Consider the following 24,400-nt stretch of genomic DNA (forward strand, 5'->3'; position numbering starts at 1 on the left):
TATTGCATATTTTAAAGATGAATACTTTCTATTGAGTAACCGATAGAACTAACAATAAAACCAACAAGGGCTGTGACATAGGACTGTTCTGCCAAATAGCAACATCTGTTGGTGGAGCAGTGCCCCATTAGACAGGCCCTGGTCTGAATAAAACAAGGTGCCTTCAGGCGAAGAGTTCCGCTTCATTCACAGAGCAGGCACTGTATAGGCATAGGGGAAGAAGTAAGAGCATGGGTGAAAAACTGAAGTCTAGGATGGATGGAGAAAGGGAGACCCTTCTGTGCAAGAGAAGACCGTGTGGTCCCTCTGTAGAGGAACTGCTCCCTCAGGGGCCCAGAGACAGGTCTTTTCTCTGCTAAAGGAGTCGCAAACAAGTGAAAGTAGGGTAGCAGACCAACGGCCAAGGGATCGAGTATACAAAGCCCCCTAAGGATAGGGCTGACACGTAAGAGTAGGGTGCATGATTGAAACGACTCCAAAAGAGGACATAACTTCTCTACAGAGCTCAACCCTGTGGGAGGAAGAAATGGGTTACTCTGCGGCAGAACTGGTGGCGCCTTACTAGGTAACCTTCTACTTCGCTAGGGGAGGAGTGAATATGTAAAAGTAAGGGAGACCAAAAACCGAGGGATATTAAATGTGAGTGCTGACTGGGTAGGGATGGTGTGTAACAGTACAGACCTCAGCTCATCCAGCCCAGGATTGAGAAATAGGTAGAACATCCGCACAGGCCTTCCATTCCAGGAAAGGGAGCCTCCAGGAAAAAGTCCATTGCTGCAGCACTGAATAAAACAAGGGAGGTATCTTCAGGGCAGGGCTCAGCATCCTGGTCGGTAAGCAGTGACCGTGTGATAGTCTTTGTTCAGGACCCAAGCCTATGACTGAGAAAAGAAAGGACCTCCACATCAAAGCCCAACTAGCCTTAGGACTAAGAGAAGAAAGGATCCCACATCAAAGCTCAACTCGCCTTAGGACTGAGAGAAGAAAGGACCTCCACATCCAAGCCCAACAAGCCTTAGGACTGAAAGAAGAAAGGACCTCCACATCAAAGCCCAACTAGCCTTAGGATTGAAAGAAGAAAGGACCTCCACATCAAATCCCAACTAGCCTTAGGACTAAGAGAAGAAAGGACCTCCACATCAAAGCCCAACTCGCCTACTGAGAGAAGAAAGGACCTCCACATCAAAGCCCAACTCGCCTTAGGACTGAGAGAAGAAAGGACCTCCACATCAAAGCCCAACTAGCCTTAGGACTGAAAGAAGAAAGGACCTCCACATCAAAGCCCAACTAGCCTTAGGACTGAAAGAAGAAATGACCTCCACATCAAAGCCCAACTAGCCTTAGGACTGAGAGAAGAAAGGACCTCCACATCAAAGCCCAGCTCGCCTTAGGACTGAAAGAAGAAAGGACCTCCACATCAAAGCCCAACTTGCCTTAGGAGTGAGAGAAGAAAGGACCTCCACTTCAAGCCCAACTCACCTTAGGAGTGAGAGAAGAATGGACTTCCACATCAAAGCCCAACTCGCCTCTACCCAGCAGACCCCTTATAATGGAACTTGCAGTGGGATTCCCAACAATTATGACAAAGTTTACCCTCTTTAGCAACACCTGGGAGAGGCTCCAGCTTCTGGGCTTGAATGTCCTGTTTTTTAACCTCCTTGTTCTCTGTTTTTGAACCATTCATGTATCCATGCTTCTGTTGCATACTCTACACCTTACAGCTATTCGCTGATAATTAAGGGCTGGATGTAAAAAGGGATTTTGCAGCTGCAGACACTGAATTGGTAAAATCCAGGGTTTGCAACTGCAGAAACCCTGTTACATATACACGAACTCCATTTTCCAATTCAGAAAAGATTTTACAGATCACAGTTTGGAAGAGCATGAGTCAGTAACTTATGTATCAATGGTTTGCAACCACAATTCTGATTGCAATCCATTGATCAGTTATTGACCCCAAGTTGGCTTTGTAACTGATTTGAATCTCTTTCTCTTTGGGATTCAAAGTGGCAACTTTGGGGGTGGGTGGGGAAGGGGGCTAGGTAACCATATTCAGGGGGCCACTGCAAACTCTCACATTCACTCACATTGTGTCGTATCACGGAAAGCCCCCACAATAGTTAATAAGTACAAGATAAATATGACTACATTATTTTAATATATTAAAATACTATTTTAAAACTGATAGAATTAGAGGTCAGTTCTGAGTACAATTTCAAAGGTTAATATACATTTAGTTTGAAGTGACTTACCTGGTTACTTTGTCCATGCTCACTATATCACAGAATGTTGTCTTGATTTCGACATTTAAAAGGTTAGATCAGAAGGCACAGGCTTTCCCGAAGCAATCCGTGATGCCAAACGTTGCTAATAGAGACTCACACCAGAGGAGTTGAACACCACAAGGGATTGAAGAAGAAACATGTCCATTGCACAGCACTTGGTTTGAACAAAAGGCAAAACAATCTTTGGTTAATATGTTTCGTGAAAATTAGCAACGTTTGTCTAGGGAGACACTAGTACAAAGATAAAAAATTGGGCAAACCCAAGTGAAAAACAAGCTATCAAAAAAGCAAAAGGTACTAGATTTGGGGTCGTAGTATTCTCTTTTTTTAAAATTTAATTCAAATTTGCAACAGAGAATCAAATGTGAAATTTGAAAATGTGCATCGACCGGAAATAGCCTGTTTAATGTGTTGTGGGTACTAGTGGACTACAGGCTATTAACAATTTTGCACTTGAACACCCAAGTTAAAAAATAATTTTGATACATCATTTGAAAAATGAATTGGTCCAACGTTGGTGTTCCTAGAAAATAAAATTAATTTTCTATGAAGTTTTCACCCTGATCCTGTAAAAAAAGAAATTAAGAATTAGAAGTAGATGTTTACCCTCCCCCTTTTGTTAGTATAGTATTGTAGAATCCATCAGGATTGCTAAAAGAGTCTCCTTTGGAGAAAGAAAGGAAGGCTTAACTTTGGCAGCATACCTTTGGAAGGCCATGCTGAAACTCTCTCCTCCCCTCCTCTGTAGGCAATAGAGTTGTTTTCATGTGCTGCACTCCTGTAGACTCTACGGCTGCTCTGCATGAATAATGTGCTGCAACAGGGATTTCATGTTAGATGCTTTTGTGGTGTTTGATTTGAAAGATTCTAGATGTTCCCTTACCATCTTTTTATGCTCTAATATCTGTGGAATTGCTCTACTGGAGGTAATATTAATCTGCTTAACATCATTAACAAAGGATTTGCTTGTTATATGCACGTACTTTACAGGGTAAGTCAGGACAGTTTTCACCTGAACCATAGTCTGTCTGTCATTGCTATTACACATAAGTGAGGCTTTTCTGCTTCCCTTGAAAGTGGCACAAAAGTTTATGTGCTGTGCTTCTATGGATTATTTTTAATATATTCCCAGACACCACACTAGATCCACAAAATTCTAAAATACCTCTCCTGCGCTGATACTAGCATTGGCTCCATCAGTTACTGCTGGGACATGAAATGACAGGAGCTATATAGTGCTACTCCCACACACTGACCATTCCACGAAAAGTTTTTGAGAGCCCTTGGAGGCAGTGACAAGATCAGCTGTAAATTGGCAGTTTATACGCTGTACAAAAATCTAACTTGGAATTTTAACATTCAGATGACCATAACTAGGGCACAAAACGGGGAGGCGGGCGAATCGCTAAGCAATCCGCAGGAAGAGCATTACCAAAGGCAAGTAACTTATTCTTGAGATGGATACTTCTACTTGCAGAATCTTCAACTTTTAAATTGATACCATAGCATTTCCACCTCTCAGATGGTAGATCAGAGGGAATGAACAGCAGAAAGTCCGAAAATATTCAGTTAGCAAAATAGTCCTCCTTACTCTATTCTGACTCCAAGCAATAATGCGTGGTGAATGTGTGAAGCCCATATCACTGCACATCAAATGTCTGTGATGGGCACCCACCTGGTCAAAGCCAAAGAAGTTCCCATGATCTGGTAAAATTAACACTTATCCCTTCTGGTTGTTTGCTCTTGACAAAGGCATAACGCATTTTAATACAAAGCACAATCCACTGGGGTTGGGTCCTCCTATGGACTACTTCACCCTTTCTGTTGCCTATGTATCCTACATAAAGGAGGGTCATTGGATCTCAGATCCTTAGTTCTGTTAACAGCAACTGGACACCCTATGAGGGTCCAGAGTTTGTAGCCTCGCCTCCTCCTTGGAGAAACCACCTTTGTAGAAAGCTGCTTTTGTTCTCAGTACCAGCTTGTCTACATCAAAACAAGCGAAGGGAGACAGGACAAACATCACTGACACGATGAGCACCAAAAACACTGTCTCAAATGTGAAAAGCTGCAACTAGTGGGCCAACAAAAGCACAAAGCTCAACACGTTGGAAAGATGAGCATTGGGGGGCTGCATTGGGTCAATAATCTCATTCGCATACCAGGTAAGAAAACAGTTCCACTACCTGGCATAAAACGAATTGTGGAGGGGCAATGTGCTGTCAGGGTGACATTGATCACCCCACGCGACAGAAGAAAAGAACTCGGCTGCCCCTGCTAAATCTCTAGGCATGAAGGTGGAGGCTCTGGAGGTTTGAATTAAGATCTGCTCCTCGGACTATGAGAAGCGGTCTGCTCTGGGTGGGAGCTGGTGCGGGAGAAACAAGGAGTCTCAGAAGGTCTGTATACCACATCCTTGTCTGTCAATTCGCAGCAACCAGAATAGCTTGATGAATTGGTTCCACCAACTTATTCTGTCACCAGGCTTGACTAGATGGCCAAAATTGGTCCCCTAGAATGATGGTGTGTTCAGAGTAGTTTCCAATATCCTTAATTAACATAGCAGTGGTTTCTGTGCTTGTTTGAGGTTTGCGATATTCTATTCTATGAGTCTTATAAAGCTCGTAGCACTCGAAGGCCTCCCAGCGATAGATAGGAGAAAATGTGTCATTATTTGCTTTGTTTGCATTCACATACAACTATTTTCACTTTTGACTCAACGTTGTTTTCATATATTAATACTACTGAATCACCCATTTTGTCCTTTGACGGCGCCAATACACCCAGCAAATAAATTGTTTTCTGATGGATGCTTTGATTTTACCCTACCTCAACTTAGAAACACCTTGACAAATGTTCCGGAAGTAAATAGGAAGTAAGTAATTTACATAAATTGAATTAAGAGACCCGTGGGTTCACCGTTAGACATTTGTCCTGCAAAAATCCTGACAATAAGCCCAAAAAAAGTAAAGGACCTGGTCTCCATATTACATCTCTCCATCAAACAAGGCTTACTTTTCAATCGGCTAAAACAGATCAAATATGGAGTTCCTCATGGATCAGTGCTCTCCCAGTTAATGTTCAACCTGTATATGCTCACCCCTAGACTCGCCTATTAAAATTAGAGCACTACCTAGTCTATTTTTAAATAATATCTATGCACTTTACAGACCAAACACACCCAACTACACCTCACGGCCCTACACTTGCACTTCACATTACGGCTTGGGAACAAAAAGATCTCCGTTAAAGAGCTCCTTGAAGGGTGCTGTTGGGCATTGCAGCGCAGGCCCGACAAGGAGCAAGCCCTATGATGAAGCATGACACCCATTCGGGTTTGTGAGGGCTCTAGTTCCAAAAGGAGCAGACTCATTTTCTATCCTTTGGATGTATAGAGCTACCGATCTATATATTCTGTCTTTATCTTAAAAGAACTACATACCTTATTGATATGATTTGATATGAGCTTTCTCCTATAGTGTGGGGCTCATCACATTTTTAACTGTCCCTCACTGCCAGGTTTTACCTGGTGGTGACATTAAAAGTCATGTGATCCGTTGCGATGGGGTACCCTTGCTGCCAAACTCCAAATCAGACCCTTATTTTTTTAAATCTTTAATCCCACCTTCTGCTTCTAAGGCCTTTTAAATCCGTGGTTGCTTTTACTTCTATAGCGCTACTGAGGTTTGGAAAATGTTCTCAGACATATTTAACAATTGATCAATAAGGGTTGGTAAAGCGCAACTACTCACCTGTGAGGGTCTCAAGGTGCTGGGGGCGGCTCTGAGTGCTGGGGTCACACAAAAAGCCAGGTCTTGAGGTCCTTTCTGAGCTGGGGCAATGTGGAAGATTGACGGAGGTGGAGGGTGTTCCAGGCTTTGGCTGCGAGGTAGGAGAAGGACTTTCCTCACGTTGTAGTCTTGCTGACGCGTGGGACGATGGCCAGTGAGATCTGGGCTGATCGGAGGTGTCTTTTGGGTGTGTGGAAGGTGAGGCGGCTGTTCAGGTATGCGGGTCCGGTGTTGTGAAGGGCCTTGTATGCGTGTGAGGAGTTTGAAGGTTATTTTTCTTTCGACTGGAAGCCAGTGGAGATTGCGGAGGTGTTGGTGATGTGACTGCAATGGGGTATGTGGAGGATCAGTCTGGCAATGGTGTTCTGGACAGTTGAGTTTGCGAAGAAGTTTGTTTATTCCGGCCTAGAGGGCTTTGCCATAGTGCAGTCTGCTGCTGATGAGTTGGTGCGTGACAGTTTTTCTGGATTCGGTTGGGATCCATCTGAAGGTCTTTCAAAGCTTGTGGAGGGTGTTGAAGCAGGTCAAGGAGAAGGCGTTGATCTGGCGGTTCAGTGTAAGTGATGAGTCTAGTTTGATGCCGAGGTTTTGTGTGTGGTTCATCGGGCTGGGGGGATTTCTGAGGGCGAAGGGCCACCAGGAGTCGTTCCATGTGGAGGGGGTGGAGCCAAGGATGAGGACGTCTGTCTTTTCTGAGCTTAGTTTCAGGCAGCTGTTCTTCATCCAGATGGAGACGGCTTTCATCCCTTCTTGGAAGTTGTGTCTCATGATGTTGGTTCCGTTGGTGAGGGAGAGGATCAGCTAGGTGTCATCGACTAATGAGACGATGTTGAGCCTGTGGTTCCTAACAATGGTTGCGAGGAGAGGCATGTAGACGTTGAAGAGGGTGGGGCTGAGGGAGGAGCCCTAGGGCACTCCACACTTGGTCTCAGTCTGTTCCGAGAGGTAGGGAGGGAGTCTGACCCATGAGTTCTGCTGGTGAGGAAGGAGCGGATCCAGTCGAGGGCCTTGCTGCGGATGCCAGTGTTGTGGAGTTTGGTGGCTAGGATGCGGTGGCAGACTGTCTCGAATACAGCTGAGAGGTCCAGGAAGATTAGAGCTGCAGTTTCCCACTGGTCGAGGAGGGAGTGGAGGTCATCGGTGGCAACAAGTAGGACGTTGTCGGTGCTGTGATTGCTTTGGAATCCAGATTGGGAGATGTCTAGGACATTGTTAGCTTCGATGAAGTTTGCTAGCTGGGTGTTGACGGCCTTTTCGATGACCTTGGCTGCAAAGGGTAGCAGGGAGATGGGCCCGAAGTTCTTAAGGGCTATCGGGTCCGCGGAGGGTTTCTATAGGAGAGGTTTGACTTCGGCGTGTTTCTAGTCGTCAGGGAAGGTGATGGTCTTGAAGAGCAGTTGATTGTCTGACGTAGTTCGAGTGCGATGGCAGAGGCAGCTCTATGAAAGATGTGGTGTGAGCAGGGGTCCGGTGCTCCGGAGTGGATGCTTTTCAAGATGTTCTCTGTCGTGAGCGGGATCCACTTGAGCGGGGTCTGTTGCGTGGCTTTGTATGAGGGGGAGCCTGGAGTAGTGAGGTAGCGTTGGTTGTCATAGATCATCTTGATCTTGTGGTGGAAGAAGGTGCGGAGTCTGTTGCAGAGGTCTTGAGAGGGTGGGATGTCTGTTGTTTTGCTGCAGGGTTTGGCGAATTCCTTGATGATGGAGAAGAGTTCTTTGGTGTAGTGTGGGTTAGTGAGGATTCTGTCTTGGAGGAATTTCTTCCTTGTGGATTTGATAGATGGTGGTGTGCAGTGGTGGTTGCTTTGTATGTGGTGCAGGTTTCCGGGGTTTGGTTGTTCCTCAATGTCTTTTTGAGTCGTCTACAGGAGCATCTGGATTCTTGGAGTGCAAGGGTGAATCAACTTGCTTTCTTGATGTGTCTTCTGGTGGCTTTCTTGAGGGGGAGAGTGTTGGTGCAGTTCGTGAGCCAGCGGTGGAGGTTGCCTGCTGCGGTGTTTGCGTCTGATGTAGTCAGTGGTGGGGTGCTGACAAGGGGGGAGGCAAGTTGGTCTTTAGTGACTTTGTTCCAGCTTCTGCGGGGGAGGTGGTAGGCGTGCTTGTGTATGGTGGGGTTTTTGAAGGAGAAGTGGATGCAGAGGTGATCTGTCCAGAGGAGTTCTGTGGTGTGACTGTAGGAGACACTGCTTCCTCCGGTGAAGACAGGGTTGAGTGCTTGTCCCGCTGTGTGCGTGGGGGTGGTGACTAGTGGTTTGAGTTAAATGATGGCGAGGTTTTCTAGGAGGGAGGCGGTGTTTGAGTCATCATGGTTATCCAGGTGGAAGTTTAGGTCTCCAAGTAGGAAGTAGTTTGTCGATGCGAGGTCGTGGGGTGCGATGAGGCAGGTGATGGCGTTGGTAAAGGGAGCGCGGTCCGGACGACCTGTAGATGAGGGTTCCGCGGAGAGTCGTTTTGGGGTTGGTCTGGATCTGGAAGTGGAGGTGCTCCATGAGGGTCGTTGTGTTATATGAGAGTGGTCATGCGGAGGGTGATTTTGTGAACAATGGCGATGCCTCCTCTTGAACGGATGGAACAGTCCTTGCGCAAGATCTTGTATACATCAGGAATGGCGGTGACAATGTCGGGTGAAAGTTGGCGTTGGTCCAGGTTTCTGCGAGGAAGGCGACATCAGGCGAGTAAGTGTTGAGGAGGTCCCAGATTTTTATGGCGTGCTTGTTTAGGGAACATACGTTGTGGAGGATGCAGCCAAGGGGTTTGTGAGCGGTGATGTCCTGTAGGTTCAGAGATGCTGGTGGGGTACGGAGGTGGGTGAAGGTGCGGCAGCAGTGTAGATAGGTGAAAGGGGTGTGGTTTGGCGTTAAGAGCTGGCAGTTGTTGCATCCAGGGTTGAGATCGTGGAGGGTGCTGGAGTTGTAGAAGTGGCAGGTCAGAGGACCAAAGTCGGGTCGCGGATAGGCTTGCCTTTGGTGCGCCTTGGGCGTGGCCCCACAGCGGATGCCATTAAGTAGCGATCGGGAGGAGGGCGAGTCAGTTGGGAGGCGGGAGCAGGAAGGACACACTGGAGGGGGTAGGGGCCGCGGGGGCAGTAGCAGCGGGAGGAAAATGAAGGAGAGAATGAGAAGTGAAAAGTGACAGAAGGCCAAAATGAAGAAAAGAGAATAAGAGGGCACAAAAGGAAAGAGGCAGAAGAGGAAAGTGCTCTCCCACTGGACCACCAGGAGGGATGAGGCGCAGGCAGGAGCCGGAGGGTGGAGGAGGGCCTCAAACACCCTGCAAACAGAAAGCTCAGGGGGCAGCACTTAATGATGGAGCAGCACGGGGGAGAGCATACACACTGACCAGATCAGTGGTTTTGCTCTTTTTGCCACACAGCGGCTGCCATTAAATGGGGACCGGGGGAGGGCGGGTCAGCTGGGAGGCGGAAGGACACACAGGAGAGGCTGTGGGGGCAGCAGCGGCAGGGTAAAAACAAAGGAAAGAGTGAGAAGTGAAAAGTGACAGAAGGGCAACATGAAGGAAAGAGAAAAAGAGGGCACAAAGGAAAGAGGCACTGGACCACCAGGGATGAGGCGCAGGCAGGAGCTCAGGGGGCAGCACTTAGTGGTGGAGCTACACGGGGGCGAGCAGTCAAACTGACCAAGTCAGTGGTCTTTCTATCGCACTTTAGAGACTTTTACACTTTAGGGAGGCCAGGCTGCCCACAGCATGTTGACAATCAAGTATTTGATTGTATTTTTAAAAGGGACGGTAGAACATAACTGCAATGTATTATTAGTCAAATAGGTTTAGAGCTGAGCAATAATTTGAATTATTATATTTATTCCATGGAAAAGATAGATTGGAAATGGTGGATATGGGCACGATACCCCGAGGCAATGGATAAGAAGTAGATTATGGGACTAGCCTCTTGCATGGCAACCTCCTCTCCATCTTAAGGGTAGTAAATGTTTTTCAGATGATACACATTCCATTGCGTCTCCTTGATGGCAGTACATAGAAGTTTATTTTGGTATCTGTCATACACCACTCTCTCTCTTAAACCAGATAAAAAACAAAATTTCGGTAGTGTATTTTAATCTTTCATTTTATTGTAAGCATATGTGCAATAAATAAAAACGTTTCCCAACAGCAAGAGGCTAAATATTGCAGAGACTCTCTCATGACAAGTGCAGGAAGCAAAGGAAAACAGTTTGAGGTTCCAAAGGATGGGGGGGACCCCCAAAGGTTATGGAATAGCTTGAAAAAATGCCTCTAGTCTTACACTCCATTGAATCCTTAAACCCAAGAAGTATAGTCTGACGTTTGGTCAGTTCTTCAGAGGGCTGATAACTTTTTGGTCAGTTAGGACTTGATTTTTTTTGTTTTTAATCTGTTTTTATTGTTTTATAAAGCCACACACAGCAATCAAATATCAGTGAATAACAGTGTACCTTGCATCGTATCATCAATGTCTGTGCTCCCACATTTTTACATGATAATCTATGTTTCCTTCAAAATCTGACACAATATATGTTATTTCTCAATAATCGTCCTGTCGTACCATACCTATATTAATAGGACCACATTTTCAATACTGTTATGTCTACTGTTTAACAATGTAAGCCAGAAAATGAACAATAAGCCAACCCGATCAAACTCCCTCCCCCTGCTTCCGGTGTGTCCAAACTTCCAATTGCAGAATCTAATATGCACATCAGATTCTTTGAATCTCGTTTCGGGATAGCTTGGGGACCATACCTACCTATCGCCATGCGTCCCACGTTATCACATTCACTCACCACAGGACTAGGCCCCTACTACCTTCCCTACTCCAGGTCCGATCAAGGGGAACCCTCTGGAGCCTCCTCAGCAGGGCCCACCTCCGAGTCAGTTTCAGGTATTTGTAGTGCTATCACTAATGCTTCCCACACCCTGGCTGCTTCCAGCTCCTTCTCATTATTAGTACGTATAGTTGCTGCAATCTAACTGTACTTTTGGCCCATTTGAGTAACTCCGATTTCCACTTCCCTATCGTAGGCCTCCGTCGCGGCTTCTAGTGGGCCGTGATCTCCCTCTTAGCCAGCAGTAAGCCTAGGTCCAGAAACTTGCTTGTGATTTTTGTCTTAGAGGTGTGTGGAAACCAATGTAATATTCAGGTACCCATGTCAGTGTCTATATGGCACTCTGTAATGCCACAAAGCAGTTCGACTACTTCCTTCCAATAAGTTCCCAATTGTCCACAAGTCCACAGCATATGTGGTAACTCTGCCCCCTCTAGGCCGCAGCGCGGGCAGTTGGCGGTATCCATCCGGAAAGATCGATTGATTCTGGCTAGGGTTAAATAAGCCCTATGCAATATAAAGAAACGTATTAACTGAAACCTGGCATTCCGTGTGCTCTTCCAGGGCCTTCTGCTCAATTGAGCAACACGTTGCTTCCGGTATTTCCTTCCCAAGATCCTCCTCCCATTTTCCTCGTAACTCCGTCAGTGGGCGCAGGCCTTCTGTGGTCAAGCGCCTGTAGAGACATGTAATCGCCTTAAACGTCCCTGCAGCCATCACCATGTATTGACACGTCATTGAAGTCTGGGGTTCCGAGAGCCCTTCCTTCCAGTGGCGCTGTATAGCCGAGATCAGAGCTGCATGCAGCAAATAGTCCCCTCGCGGCAGATCATACCTTTCCTGTAATGTTTGAAAATGTAGTAGCACCCCATCTTCATACAAATCCCCCATGACCTGGATTCCCACCGTTTCCCAGTCTGCTAATGCGACCAATCCCCCCGTGTGGGAGGGCAGTGCACATGCCCAGGGGAATCTCCGGTGCATATGGGCGACTAATGTTGACTCTGCGGTGGCTCCGATTCCAGCATTGTCTTAATGTCCGCTCCTCGGCAGTGAGCGACCCAAGGTGCAAGGGTTGTTGTAACACAGTAAATGAGAGCATATGCCGCAGGATCCACCGACCCTCTTGGCCCTCTGGGCCCCAAAATTCTCGAGCCACCGCCTGTGTAAGCCACTGCAGCTGAGCCTCCAGGTAATAAAGTTCGAAATCCGGTGCCGCTAGCCCCCGTCCGCTCTGGGTTTCATCATGGTAGGTAATGCCACCTGCTTTCTGCCATTTCCCCATAAGAAGCCGCTAACCATGGACCTAATCTGCCTAAAGATTGCCCCCGGTATCCAAATCGGCAATGTCCGAAAATAATATAGCAGGCAGGGGAGCGCCACCATCTTCAGGAGCGCCACCCTTCCGGCAACCAAGAGCGGCAGAGCACTCCAAAAAGTCAGGTTCCCTCGCAGCCCACGTAGGGCCCTTCCCACTTTCCCTTCCAGCAGATCTGCAGGGGCATGATAGATATTGGTCCCAAGATAGGGCAAACACGATGGTTCCCACCGAATTACCGCTACTCGATCAGGGCCTCCTGCTATTGGAACCACCGGGAAGAGACAAGTCGTCCCCCAGTTAACCCCCAGCCCTGACATTTCACCGAACACCCACGGTAGGTGCATCGCTCCTTCCAGCGCCACCCCTGTGTTGGCCAAGTAAATTAGTAGATCATCCGCCTACAGGGATATATATTGTTCAATGCCCAGCAGAGTCAAGCCTTGATAATGACACCCCAGTCTAGCCTGTACAGCCAACGGCTCAACAGCTAACACAAATAACAGCGGGAACAGCGGTCAACCCTGTCGCGTTCCTCGACCTACTGCACAGGGGGAGGATATAGTCAACCCTGTCCGCACCCAAGCTGTCGCATCTCTATACAATAATCCCGTCCATCTCACAAAGGCCTACCGAGGCCAAATGCACGCATAGCGTGGTACAGATACGGCCACTCCAGACTATCAAAGGCCTTCTCTATGTCCACCGAGAGTACCGCAGCACTGGGAGCGTATGCGGAGGAGGGGCTGTAGATTAACGGCTGTGTTCCGAGTTGGAATAAAACCCGCCTAATCATGATGTACCAAGTGTACCATATGGGGCAAGAGCTGAGTCGCCAGATTTCTGCTTAATATCTTATAGTCGGATGTCAGCATGGATAACGGGCGGTACGCCGACCTATCCATCGTATCCCTTCTTGGTTTTGGAAGTGGAAAAACAACAGCCTCTCTCATAGAAGTTGGAAGCCTCCCCACTGCCAGGGTCTCTTTATAAATCCTCACCAATTTTGGAGCAAATATGTCAATATAAGTTAAGTAAAACTCAATAGGTAGGCCATCTGAACCCAGTGTCTTATTATGCGCCATGTGCTTTATGGCACTCCGTATTTCCCCCAGCGTGATGTCCTGCCCTAGCAGCTCCGCTTGTTCCTCCTCCAGCCGGAGCAGTTTTATACCCGCCAAAAATTCCTCCAGTGCATCATCAGGACCCCTGCGCGACTCCTATACAACCTGTCATAATATTCTAGAAACAGGTCATTAATCCCTCTCTGGGTGTAGACCGGAATTCCCAACGAACAGTTCGGCGCCAGTATAGGTGTACCCCGGGGTGCCGGGTTAGCTAGCCAAACCAGCAGCGTACGCGCTTTGTCTCATTCTGCGTGCGCCCGTGCTAGGTAAGCTCTATAATCATAACAACGCAACCTCTCTATCTGACTCGCCATCTCCTCCCTTGCCCCAATAGTTCATCCCGCCCTTCTGGGCGCTCAGGCCGCTCTCTCTCTGCCCCTCGCAGTCGAGTTTCTGCCACTTCCACTTCCCGTAGCAACGTCTTCCTTACACCCACCTGTTTGGCAATACACATTCCCCTCACCACCACCTTAAAAGCGTCCCACTCTATTGCTATTTCAGATGCCGTCCCTTCATTCTCAGCAAAATATTGCTCAATGCCCATTTCTATAGTAAGTTAGGACTTGACCAGGGAACACAGACAAGAATCCTCTGGGGTTCAAAGTGAGACGGATAGCCTTACTGGGGTCAGTGCAAATGCTGGTGAGGTTTGTTTCAATGTCGAAAGAGAGTGGGCTTTAGGGCCTGGAGCTACTGACAGAGACCAGGCAAAGACAGCTTTACCCAAGCTGATAAGATCCCAATAATGCCTAAGCCCTCCCAGCCACAGGAACGTGAGACTGCTTGATACAGACGTCGAGATAAGTAAAAAAAAAAAAAAATAGTTGAATGGCAGTCATTGCTGAACAAAGCGACTGTTACCATTATGGCAGAGGTCTTTTCATAAGCATGTTCAGTGCTGGGAAACAGTCTGTCTTAGGGCCTTAGGACTGGAGAGAAAGCCTATTCAAGTACCAAGGGAATGGTATATCAGAACCTTGTGTCAGAGTTTAATTTGAGGCAGTGGTTTCCAGTGCTTGGCACCAACATTTAATTCTCAATAGCGGCAATAATGTCAGTTCACCACATGGTGGCACTGTCTAATTTTGAGATAAGCACAACAGTGTTTAATACTTCAATATACATTACAAATTAATATTACCTGTCACCCACACCATTCTTATAACTTTGGGCGGCCTGGAACAGTCTAAATTGTCACATTTGTGGGAGTACTACGATTAGTAGTTATGTTGGCAATGTCACTGGTAGCGCTGCCAGGGGCAATCAGTGGTGCAACCTGCAGCGGCTTTCTGAGAACGGCCCTGACTCCGAGGACCTTATTTATGAGGCCCTTACGCCGCCGGTGCCTCACTTTTTGTGACTCTGCGGCGGTGTAAAAAATGCACCATGCTGCGCCATATTTACAAAGAAGATGCGTCACTTTGTAAACCCATGCGCTACATTATTCCTGTAACAGGTATAATGTATGCAGGGTGGGTGTTCCAATGCAGGAAGGCTATGTAGAAGTGACGCAGTCAAATCTGAGACTACAGCATCAGTGCGTCAAATCCTTACGCCTGCTTGTAGTTGGCGTAAGGGGTGATGTAGTGCCTTTCATACGGGGCTTGCCCATGTGAAATGACACATTGCTGGAGTTGCGTCTGTTTACAGACACTCTTCAGCAATGTGCCATTTTTGCGCCTACATGTACATATCTGTAAATCCTTGTGACATCGAGCACCCAACAGTAAATACGCTGCATCCGTGGTGTCGCAAGGATGGCGTTATGAAAAGTGATGCATTGGTGTTTTCCCGCAGCGATGCAACACTTTTCATAAATGAGACCCTTAAATGTTTTACAAATTAAGCACTGCCTTGCATAAATAAAGCCAGGGCAGGGTTAGTTGTAGGGCTAATCACTGCGGATAGGTACGCGCAACAACCAGGTTCAAGAAGATTAATACTTCGATAATCAATATTTTGTGTGCTCCTGGGGTAACGTCTTCCATTCAAAACGTAATGTAATTGAATCTGATATAAGCACATCCTGTGAAGAGATGTGTTCCCCTGGGCACTACTCATGTCCTGAAAATAGGCTGAACCAGGAACTGTTTAAGTTAGTTGTAGATAAGTCATATAAATACACTGGTTACTACCACATTAGGCAGGACATATAGATAAGCAACCTCAGAAAGACTTCAACACATAACGTTTTGTGGGTCATTCCCAACCACACTCCAAGATGTCTGCCACGGTCATCAAACGCACTAACGTCCTACGTAGATATAGACTATCAACCCACGCGTTTTAAACCTTCATACACATGTACTAACTGATTCACCATGCCGTAAATGGGACAACCGATGTGAATAGTCAGACGACTGGATCGTAAGTTTTATCACAACCTATTTTCATGATTTCTCGGTTTTATCTGTAACACGCTATATGCAAGCACTCAAACAACTAGGCACAGGAGTGCGTTTGATATGCACATCTTTTAAGCTAAACCATGGGTTTACACGTTTTCGCCACACATAAGCACAAGCTTGCTATAGCCTAGGGAAGCCATTTAGAAACATCTTTGCAACTGTTCGAGTATCTTGACAGTATCATGACTGCACCTTAATCACTCGAGATGCTAGATCACGTTTTCTTTTAAACGGGTATACATTAAACAGCACGGTCGCACTACCTGATTGACATATACTTGTTAAAGTCTAGCGAGCATCGCGAATGCACCTTATTCACTTAAGGTGTAACATCACGTTTTCTTTCACACAGGTGTACATTGTATAGCATGGTCGCACCACTTGATTGACAGCCCAACGAGGCAGTTTAGAGATGCTTATTCTTTTTGTATGCACTTGATGGAACTCTATGCACTTTATGGAACTTTATGCACTTCGTAGTATCACTAAAACATCACGAGATGGATCCTCAGAAGATAGTATCATAAAAAGCACGTATATGGTTACACCATACACATTTTTTGTCCCCTCATAGTATTATACGTTTATTACAGGATTGTTCCCTGACGAGGGTAATAGCCGAAATGCATTGGATACATATCAGGATCCAGTCATTATAATACAAGCTTCGCCATTTGAATTGAGTATGTGAGAAATAAAGAAGAATCACAAGAATCTCAATAAAGTATGGATTGAACCTTCTTTCATTTGTTGACTCATAACTTGAGGAGCCTACTTTCAGGACACGAGTAGTGCCCAGGGGGGGCACATCTCTTTGTTGTAGGGCTGCAAGAGTGTCTGTCCAGTGCTCATCAGGGCCAGTAGAATCAATCAATCAGTGATTTGCAAAGTGCACTACTCGCCCGTTAAGGTCTCAAGGCGGGAGGGGGCAGCTCTATTGTGGTCATTCGAAGAGCCAGGTCTTGAGGACATGGAGTGTGTTTCCATCCAGGAGTCTGCCACAGGGCCCACGTAAGGTCACTGAAAGAACAGGAAGTAACAGAGCCCCAAGAAAAATATAACAGTGTGGTTTGCAAGGCTTCTAAAGAATATTGTACATAGGATCTTTAGAAAGGCAGATAAAGTGTGTTCCAAAGTTGCTACTACGTTGCAAGAAGGTACTGCGGGCATGTATTAAAAGCCTTAACTAACAATGAGTTTGTTATATGGCTTGAGGAAAACCAACTGGTGCCAAACAACATGTTACTTATCTTCCGTAACCCTCTTTCTGGTGGATACTATATCTAACTGCAGTTACCTCACCTTGTGAATATCCCCAAGTGCTAGACTGGATACGAAAATTCAAAAAGTAGTGCTTCTGCACACTAGTAGGTGTGCTGTGTGGCACTGCACCACCGTTGTTCTGCTCCGGAAGTGACGAACGGAGCTGCATATAAGCACCATCCATGAGTGCTGACATTTGTTTTGTTAATAAGTTGGTCCACACCCTCAGATGCAGAGGCCAACAGATTGAAACAACCAATGTATAGATTACTAAATTGGGACGTTTTAGATGACAAAGGAGACCATCCCATAGAATGGAGAGGAGGGAGGGTGGTGAGGAATCTGCACTTAGAGCATCCACCTAAAAGAGTGTTACCATAGGTAACTCGATACTTCTAACAACAAATTCTTCACCTAATGAATAGATACCAAAGCAGTACCTCCCAAAGGGATGGGTCCATGGAATGGCTCAGATCAAAAAGTCTTGCAGTACAGAATGGGCCATATACCCTTTCTGTCAGACCTAGCTGTCAAGGGGGTAGTGCTTGGGAACATGTGCACTGAAGCCCAATTAGCAGCCTGACAGCTATCCAGGATTCTATGGTGGTAGATGGCTTAGCTTTGGTGGAATGAGCCCCTGACCTTCTGGAGGCTATTTCTTAGCCAATGCGTAGCAGATCCTAATAGAGAGAACTATCCATCGGCAGATGAAAAGAATAGCATGGCGATGCAGAAACGAACCACCAGATAACCCCACAAAGAGCGGTATACCCAATGTTCCTTGGTACGATTGATTTAAAAGCTTAAGGCTCTCTTGGGGTCGAAGGGGTGACATCTCTTTTCCCTTTTTTGAGGGATGAGGCAGCACAAAGAAGGTCAGAAAAGTGACAACTTGTCTGATGTGAAAAGGAGTCCCCGCCACCTGTAATAAGAATGCTGTTCGCGTCCGTAACACAAGTTTGTTCAGAAAAAGGGTGGTATGGGAAGGCTGGAATGAGCAGGCATGAAGCTCACTCTCACAACGTGCTGATGTTATTGCAACCAGAAAAATGTTTTTAATGTGGGAGGCACAATGGACAACTGCACTGGCTCGAAAGGGGTACACGAGAAAAGTGAGGACCAACTTCAAGTCCCACTGTGGCATCACAAAGGGGTTTGGCAGCAACGTAAATTGCAATTTTTTTTAGAACAGGCATCACAATGGGTGATTTGAACAAGGATGGTTTCCCCGACAAACGTCAAAAGGGCTGAAAAATAACCTTTAACAGTGCCCACTGCAAGTCCTAACTGTGCCAAAGAGAAAACAAACAGAAATACATCCAACGTTTTGGCCTGCAACTGGTCCGTCTGGAGGGTGATGCACCAAGCCACAAATTTATCCCAGTGTCCAACATACACTGATTTTGTGAACTGACGACTGGCTACCAGGATCACATAAACCACTTCAAGATGAAGGAGATCAACTACCATCGCTCAATCTCCATGCATGCATACTGCATAGGCCCGAGTCTAAGATTCTGCCTTGCTGTGGTGACACGGGTGATCCTCCTGAAGTGGCCGCCTGATTTGGGGACAGATGCTCAGGCTCTGTAGTCCCAGGTACTGCACTTTCGTGGCCCAATCCAGAGCCACAAGGACAACTTGGGTCCAGCCATTACTGACCTTCAGAAATTGGGGCAGAGAGGCAGCGGCAGCAAGGCTTACAGGAGTCCTGTGCTCCATTGCATGCAGAATGTGTCTCATAGGTAGAGCATTCATTCTTGGGAACTCCAATGTGTAAAAGTGTTGACACTGCATTTTCTCAGCAGAGGCAAAGACATCAAGCCAGTGTTCTCCTCATTGCTGAAATACCCTGTGCACCAGCTCCAGGCGTAACCACCATTTGTGATCTGCTAGGTGCCGTCGTCCGAGCCCGTCTGCTCTCCTGAATTGAATGATTTGCCTGCAGCTCCAACAGATTTATGTGAAGGCGGAACTCTGTAGAAGCCCAGAATCCTCTGATCCCCACCTCTCCCAGATGGCCTCCACAATCCAATAGTGATGCCCACGTCACCACCATCAAGTCAGCATTGGGCAGGCAGTAGGGTCTGCTGCTTGTCCCATTGCAGTTGAGCAGTCGCCTCTGCAGATCTTTTTCAGTCTCCTCCAATACATGGCTGGAATCCAACAGGTTCCCCTGATACTGGGCCCACTCGGCATAGGCAGGTTCTGCAGTGGGATTTGAGATCCCACTGGAGAATACATATATGCCATTCGGCATGGTCAGCAAGCAGGTTAAGAAGCCTCAGAGCTTTTCTCACCGAGACCCAGGACAGAGTTTGAAACATCGGGATGTTAGCCCAAATGTCCTAGACTCCCTGGTCCGAAGGAAAGGCCCAAAAGCGCGCCCTATCCAGGATGGCTCCGAAGAGGGGAGCCTCTGTGAAGGTGTCTGGAGTGGCTTTGGCAGGTTGACTGAAAACCCCAACGAGGTTTGCCAATATCGGGAAGTGTCTTAATACTGCGGAGCAACCCAGAATCCCTGGGAATCGGGGTACACAATTATGAGGAAACAACAATTACTTTGGGAGAAGTGCTATGCATAGGAGTCTATGTCCAAACAAGGCTAATACACAACTGTGTATGATTAAACAGTACTTTAATTGCTGCATGGTCATGACAAGAAAATAAATAAAAATTGACAGGTGAATATAGTGCGCTGGTGATCATTCAAAAATGAACAATTTATTAACATGCTGAATATTGCAGTACAACAGCTCCTTGAAAAAGAGTCATTATTTTGGGTACAGTTCAATCACTAAAGTGTTTTGCTAGTCAACACATTATTGTGCTGACATCTTGACCCACTGTGTAATTTAATGCAGGGCCTTCATCAGGACAAGAGGAAGCAACCTCCCAATCCCAGAACCAAACTAATGGACTATCTCTTGTACTGCCTGAGAAATGTTTGCAAATCTGCTCTCACTGACCACCTGTGGTTCTTGTTTGTATTTGTTCTTCAATACGCACTGAGGTTGAATCCTAGAGACAAACAGAGGAAATCCTCTGTTTCTCTCCTGTTTGGGTGAAGACCTTGCCTTAAATTACACACTGGGTTGAAACGTCAATGCAATATCATGTTGACTAGCAAACAGTAACTACATTTTTGTGCATTTTTCAAAGAGCTATTATTCAGCATTTGTAACAGATTGTTAATTTTTAAGTATCACCAGTAAACTCTATTCAGCCATATCAGTGTTCAGGGAGAACCTAGCCTTACAGTTCAGGCTGGACTGTTCCTATTGGAGCAATGCCAAGGCTGATTTGCATATAGCTGGTCGAAACTGATGTGGCATGGTGGGCAAAAGAACACGGGTTGGAATCCTACTCCAAGTGATTGTCAGAGATTAAATAAATTGCAAGCATTCCTCCCATCACATTTTGTGTTTGAGGATATGTGGTGAGCATATTTCACCACCTAAGAGACTATTCCTCCTCCGGATAACCATATACATTAGTAGGTAGAAACCACAACTCTAGCCTTGATTACACGAATTTGCTGTAATTCAGCCTGACAAAGCACTAAATCTCCTACTTTAGTGTGATGCAGAATATCTTGGTCAAATTGGTAACTGGAAAGAAGAGTCCAGATTCCAATTACCGGACTCTGCAGTCCCTCCAGTGGAGACTTGTCAATACCCTCGTCATCACCTTCAAAGCGCACTGCCTTGCCCACACAACGATGTATGATAAAGAGGCAAAATCTTTTGGCAACAAAATACAACACTACTCCCTTCATCCAAAAACTACTGTAAGTTATCAGAACAAGCTGCAGGTCAAAATGAGACAGCCACTTTGCAATTCAAGGACCTGGGCTAAGTCCCTGTGAAAATCTGTACCATTATCAACCTCCTTACCAAAAAAACCTTTTGGTTTCTTCGTTCACAATCTCGTCGGATCGCTAATGCACTTTGGGTAGATTTCGTTTAAACAGCTTCATTAAACAAGTCTTTGAGTACACACTTAAACATTCGCTAAATGGTGCCAATTATGTCTCTCAGACTCTTCAATTCTTACTTTGATTTGCTAATGAAATGATGAAGCCTAACAGGACAGTCTAGAATGTCCGGTTATGATTGGTCAAAACTGTGTTTTCTAATCTGATACACAAGGTCGTATACAATGACTAACCAGGCAACGTGGCATTTTTCTCATTGGTTAGTGCTTGTAAGAGCTCTGTACAATTAAGGCAGGTCTCCGGGGATTTCAGTTCTAATTGCTCAGCTAAAAGAGTTTCCTCGCATGTCTGGTGAGATCATAGATGTTCTTTGTACTTTTTTAGGGCACGATCAGTCGCAACCAGAGTTGACTATTCTGATTGTCAAGGAGGTAGATAAAAAGTCAGTACAGAATGGATTATTTCGATCCCTTCTGTACCAGCAAGAAATAAATGTTACAGTAACTCCTAATTTTGGAGACCTTTTACTATCACAGACCGCCGGCGATCTGACAGCAGCAGGGATCAACGACGCAGATGACTTATATCGTCCAGAACTCTGCAGTGATGGTAAAATCTAATGGGTGAGATGACAGGAGCGCCGACTTTTGGAGTGAACAGTGTGATGGCTGCTGGTTTGAGCAGAAGTCGAGGTGTGATGGATCACCTGGCTTGTCATTTTGGGAGCAGAGAGCACAGCTCTTCATCATTAAGCTGATTTACTTCAATGATGTAGTCCAGCTGCTGCTGGTACCGCTCCTGATCCCGCAGGAAATGGGGAATCCGTGGATTATCCAGCACTGCAAATTTCTTCAGACGATCCACATCGTCATATGATACCTGGAACGCGAAAAAGAGAGACTGAGCAAAATGATTCTTACATCCACCATAGATAGTCAGTTTCAACCATTCTAGACAGTTTTAAAGATATTTCAAAGAATAAGTGAATAAGAATGCCAAATGTTTAAACACAGGAACAGCGGCAGAAGAAAGGCCATCCAGAACAATCCATACAAAGAGTTAAAATTGCATTCACATTTTCTCTTTGCATAGAAAACAGGGAGGACATGTTTTCTGTTGCAAATTAATTACTTTATAGCGCTCAAACATGCACACATTATGAACCGAGAGTAACTGAAGAAGATCTTTACTTACTGATGGACTTTGTTCAAGACATGCTCCCAAATTATCTTCCTGTCAAGCCAACAATAAATGTTGGACCTCCCTATATACCTTGGCTTGAATAGCAACCCAAGTCTGGGGTTAATATGGTGACCACTTGCCATTTCTACTTGGAAGCTACTCATTGTGTATCCATACAGTTCCTCTAGCCCATGACCCTCGGATGTGCTGCCCTCATAGTTCTTTACTCTCTCAAAACTACATCACAGAAATCACTATTACCAGCTTACAGTTAAACTGTAATCACCACTCGTAGCTTCAAACCTAGATCCAAACTTCAATTTTTACCCTCTATTTGACCACTCAAGCTTTCAACTTCAACAAAGCTTCATTCATTTAGTCTATTCCTGCCTGTGTTATCTTTATATTTTTTAGAAGTTCCACCAATACATGCATTAAGGGCAAGGAGAACCTAGTGGTCATAATTAAGACCGATACCTCGTGCAATAAGAAATCTAATTTTTGGATACTTATTAACTTGGCTCCATTTGACAAACCTTCACCAAAGTCTGTATCTAAATTCAGAGGAGGACTTGTAAGAGTGCCAATGCCGAAGCAGAATGTAATTTTGAAGTTAATATATGTCCAAAAAACTGACTTTGTAGACTCTTGTTGAGCCCTGTGGGAGGTCCACCAAGGCGTCAAGACCTCTTGCCCTAGGTTAACCAAATCTTGATAAGGGGTTGTGTAAGCTGCATACCCAAGAGTGAAACAACTTTCATTTTGTACCCGGGAGGGGTCAGTGGTCTCTCTTGGATGCTCCACTTGAGCTAAGGGGTCAGAGGATGTTCCCACTGCATGGTTATGGCTCCTTTATTGTTATTTTTCAGGATGTGGGGACCCAGTCCCCCAGTCCGGTCAGATTAACCGTAATAATTTTCCTCAAGTTGCGTCCTTCCAATTAGAGAGTCTACAGAACAAAAATGAAGCTGGAAGATAAATCTGCTTTGTCCAATCACCTTTCTTTATGTCAGTATATAGTCCGCAAAACCGGTTTTGTAGGTCTCTGCCTTAGGCTAACAGTCCAGATAACAATTTAACACTTTCAAACCCACCCTACACATGCTTAAACACCAATGTCCCCAAAATAACTGAACAGATTTATTCCAATTAGCAAAGATACATACTTGAATAAGTTCTATTTTCATCAAACGTGTGGTGTAATTAATTTCAGCGTGGTTTTTCTGCATCGGACAGCACGGTTGAAACACATAGGCATTCTTTTGAGCTAATACTGTGCAAAATATTTTGTTGAATGAAATCAAAAGTACTGTCAATATATCACAGTAACGCCTGATAATTTGGAAACTTTTAATAGCTCCAAACTGCCACCAATTTGGGCGCAGCAGTGGTAAAAAAATATATACTAAAAAGGGCAAGAACTTGAAAATATGTTAGCTATCAATACTTGAATTGACTTACCTCTAATGACTCCTGTGATTTAATGACTCTCAATTTATAAAAATTCTTAGCTGTAATGTAGGGACTTGAAATGTTATGACTTTGAAGTAGTGGGAGTGCAACTTTTAAAACACTTGCTTCAACATTGCTGACCAATCTCCTCTTTTAAAAGAGGACACATACAAAGGCAATGACTCCATAATGAGGAAGGTTCACATAGAGGGCATCTTCACTGTTCTTTCATGCCATCCAAAACAATTTAGTAGAAAAGCAAATGAAGGCAGGGGGTGCCTAAAGGCTCTGCACTGAGTCCTTCACTGTTCAATCTTTACATGTGCCCCCTAGCAGACGTCATCGAGCACCATGGCTTTAATATGGTGTCACACGCCGATGACATGCAGCTTATTATTACTCTATTTCAGAAGGAGGGAGCCACTGCGGCTCAGCTCAGATCCTGCCTGGATAGGCTGGTGGAATTGATGGACTATAGCTGCCTTAAGATTAATGCCGGAAAAACTGAGGTACTGGTCCTAGGAAAGCAACCATCTATCTGGTCCACTGCGTGGTGGCCAGACAGTCTTGGACCACAGCCGACTCCTAAGCCAAAAGTGAAAAACCTTGGCATTTGGTTTGACGCTAATCTATCAATTGACAGCCAGGTCTCCAGTTTAGCAGGAAAATGTTTGGGGATTTAAAAAACATTAAACAAAATATTGAAGCGGCTAACAAATCAATAGTCCAGGCACTTGTTATAGCTAGGCTGGACTATTGAAATGTGTTAGATCTTGGAACCTCACAGAGTTGACCGAGAAAGTTTCAGAGGATTCAGA

At 45.6% G+C, this 24,400-nt stretch overlaps 1 protein-coding gene across 1 annotated transcript in view; it reads right to left on the minus strand.

Moving 5' to 3' along the window:
- Positions 1-21,463: 21,463 nt before the first annotated feature.
- The window catches only part of MATCAP1 (microtubule associated tyrosine carboxypeptidase 1), a 153,189-nt gene continuing 150,252 nt past the window's right edge, over positions 21,464-24,400 (minus strand). The window contains exon 7 of the mRNA XM_085639170.1: positions 21,464-21,827. Within this exon, the coding sequence (XP_085495296.1) occupies positions 21,663-21,827 (165 nt within the window). The 3' untranslated portion in view covers positions 21,464-21,662. The remainder of the gene's footprint in view (positions 21,828-24,400) is intronic.

This window comes from Triturus cristatus, chromosome 12, assembly GCF_964204655.1.
Source record: "Triturus cristatus chromosome 12, aTriCri1.1, whole genome shotgun sequence".
NCBI classification, from domain to species: Eukaryota; Metazoa; Chordata; class Amphibia; order Caudata; family Salamandridae; genus Triturus; species Triturus cristatus.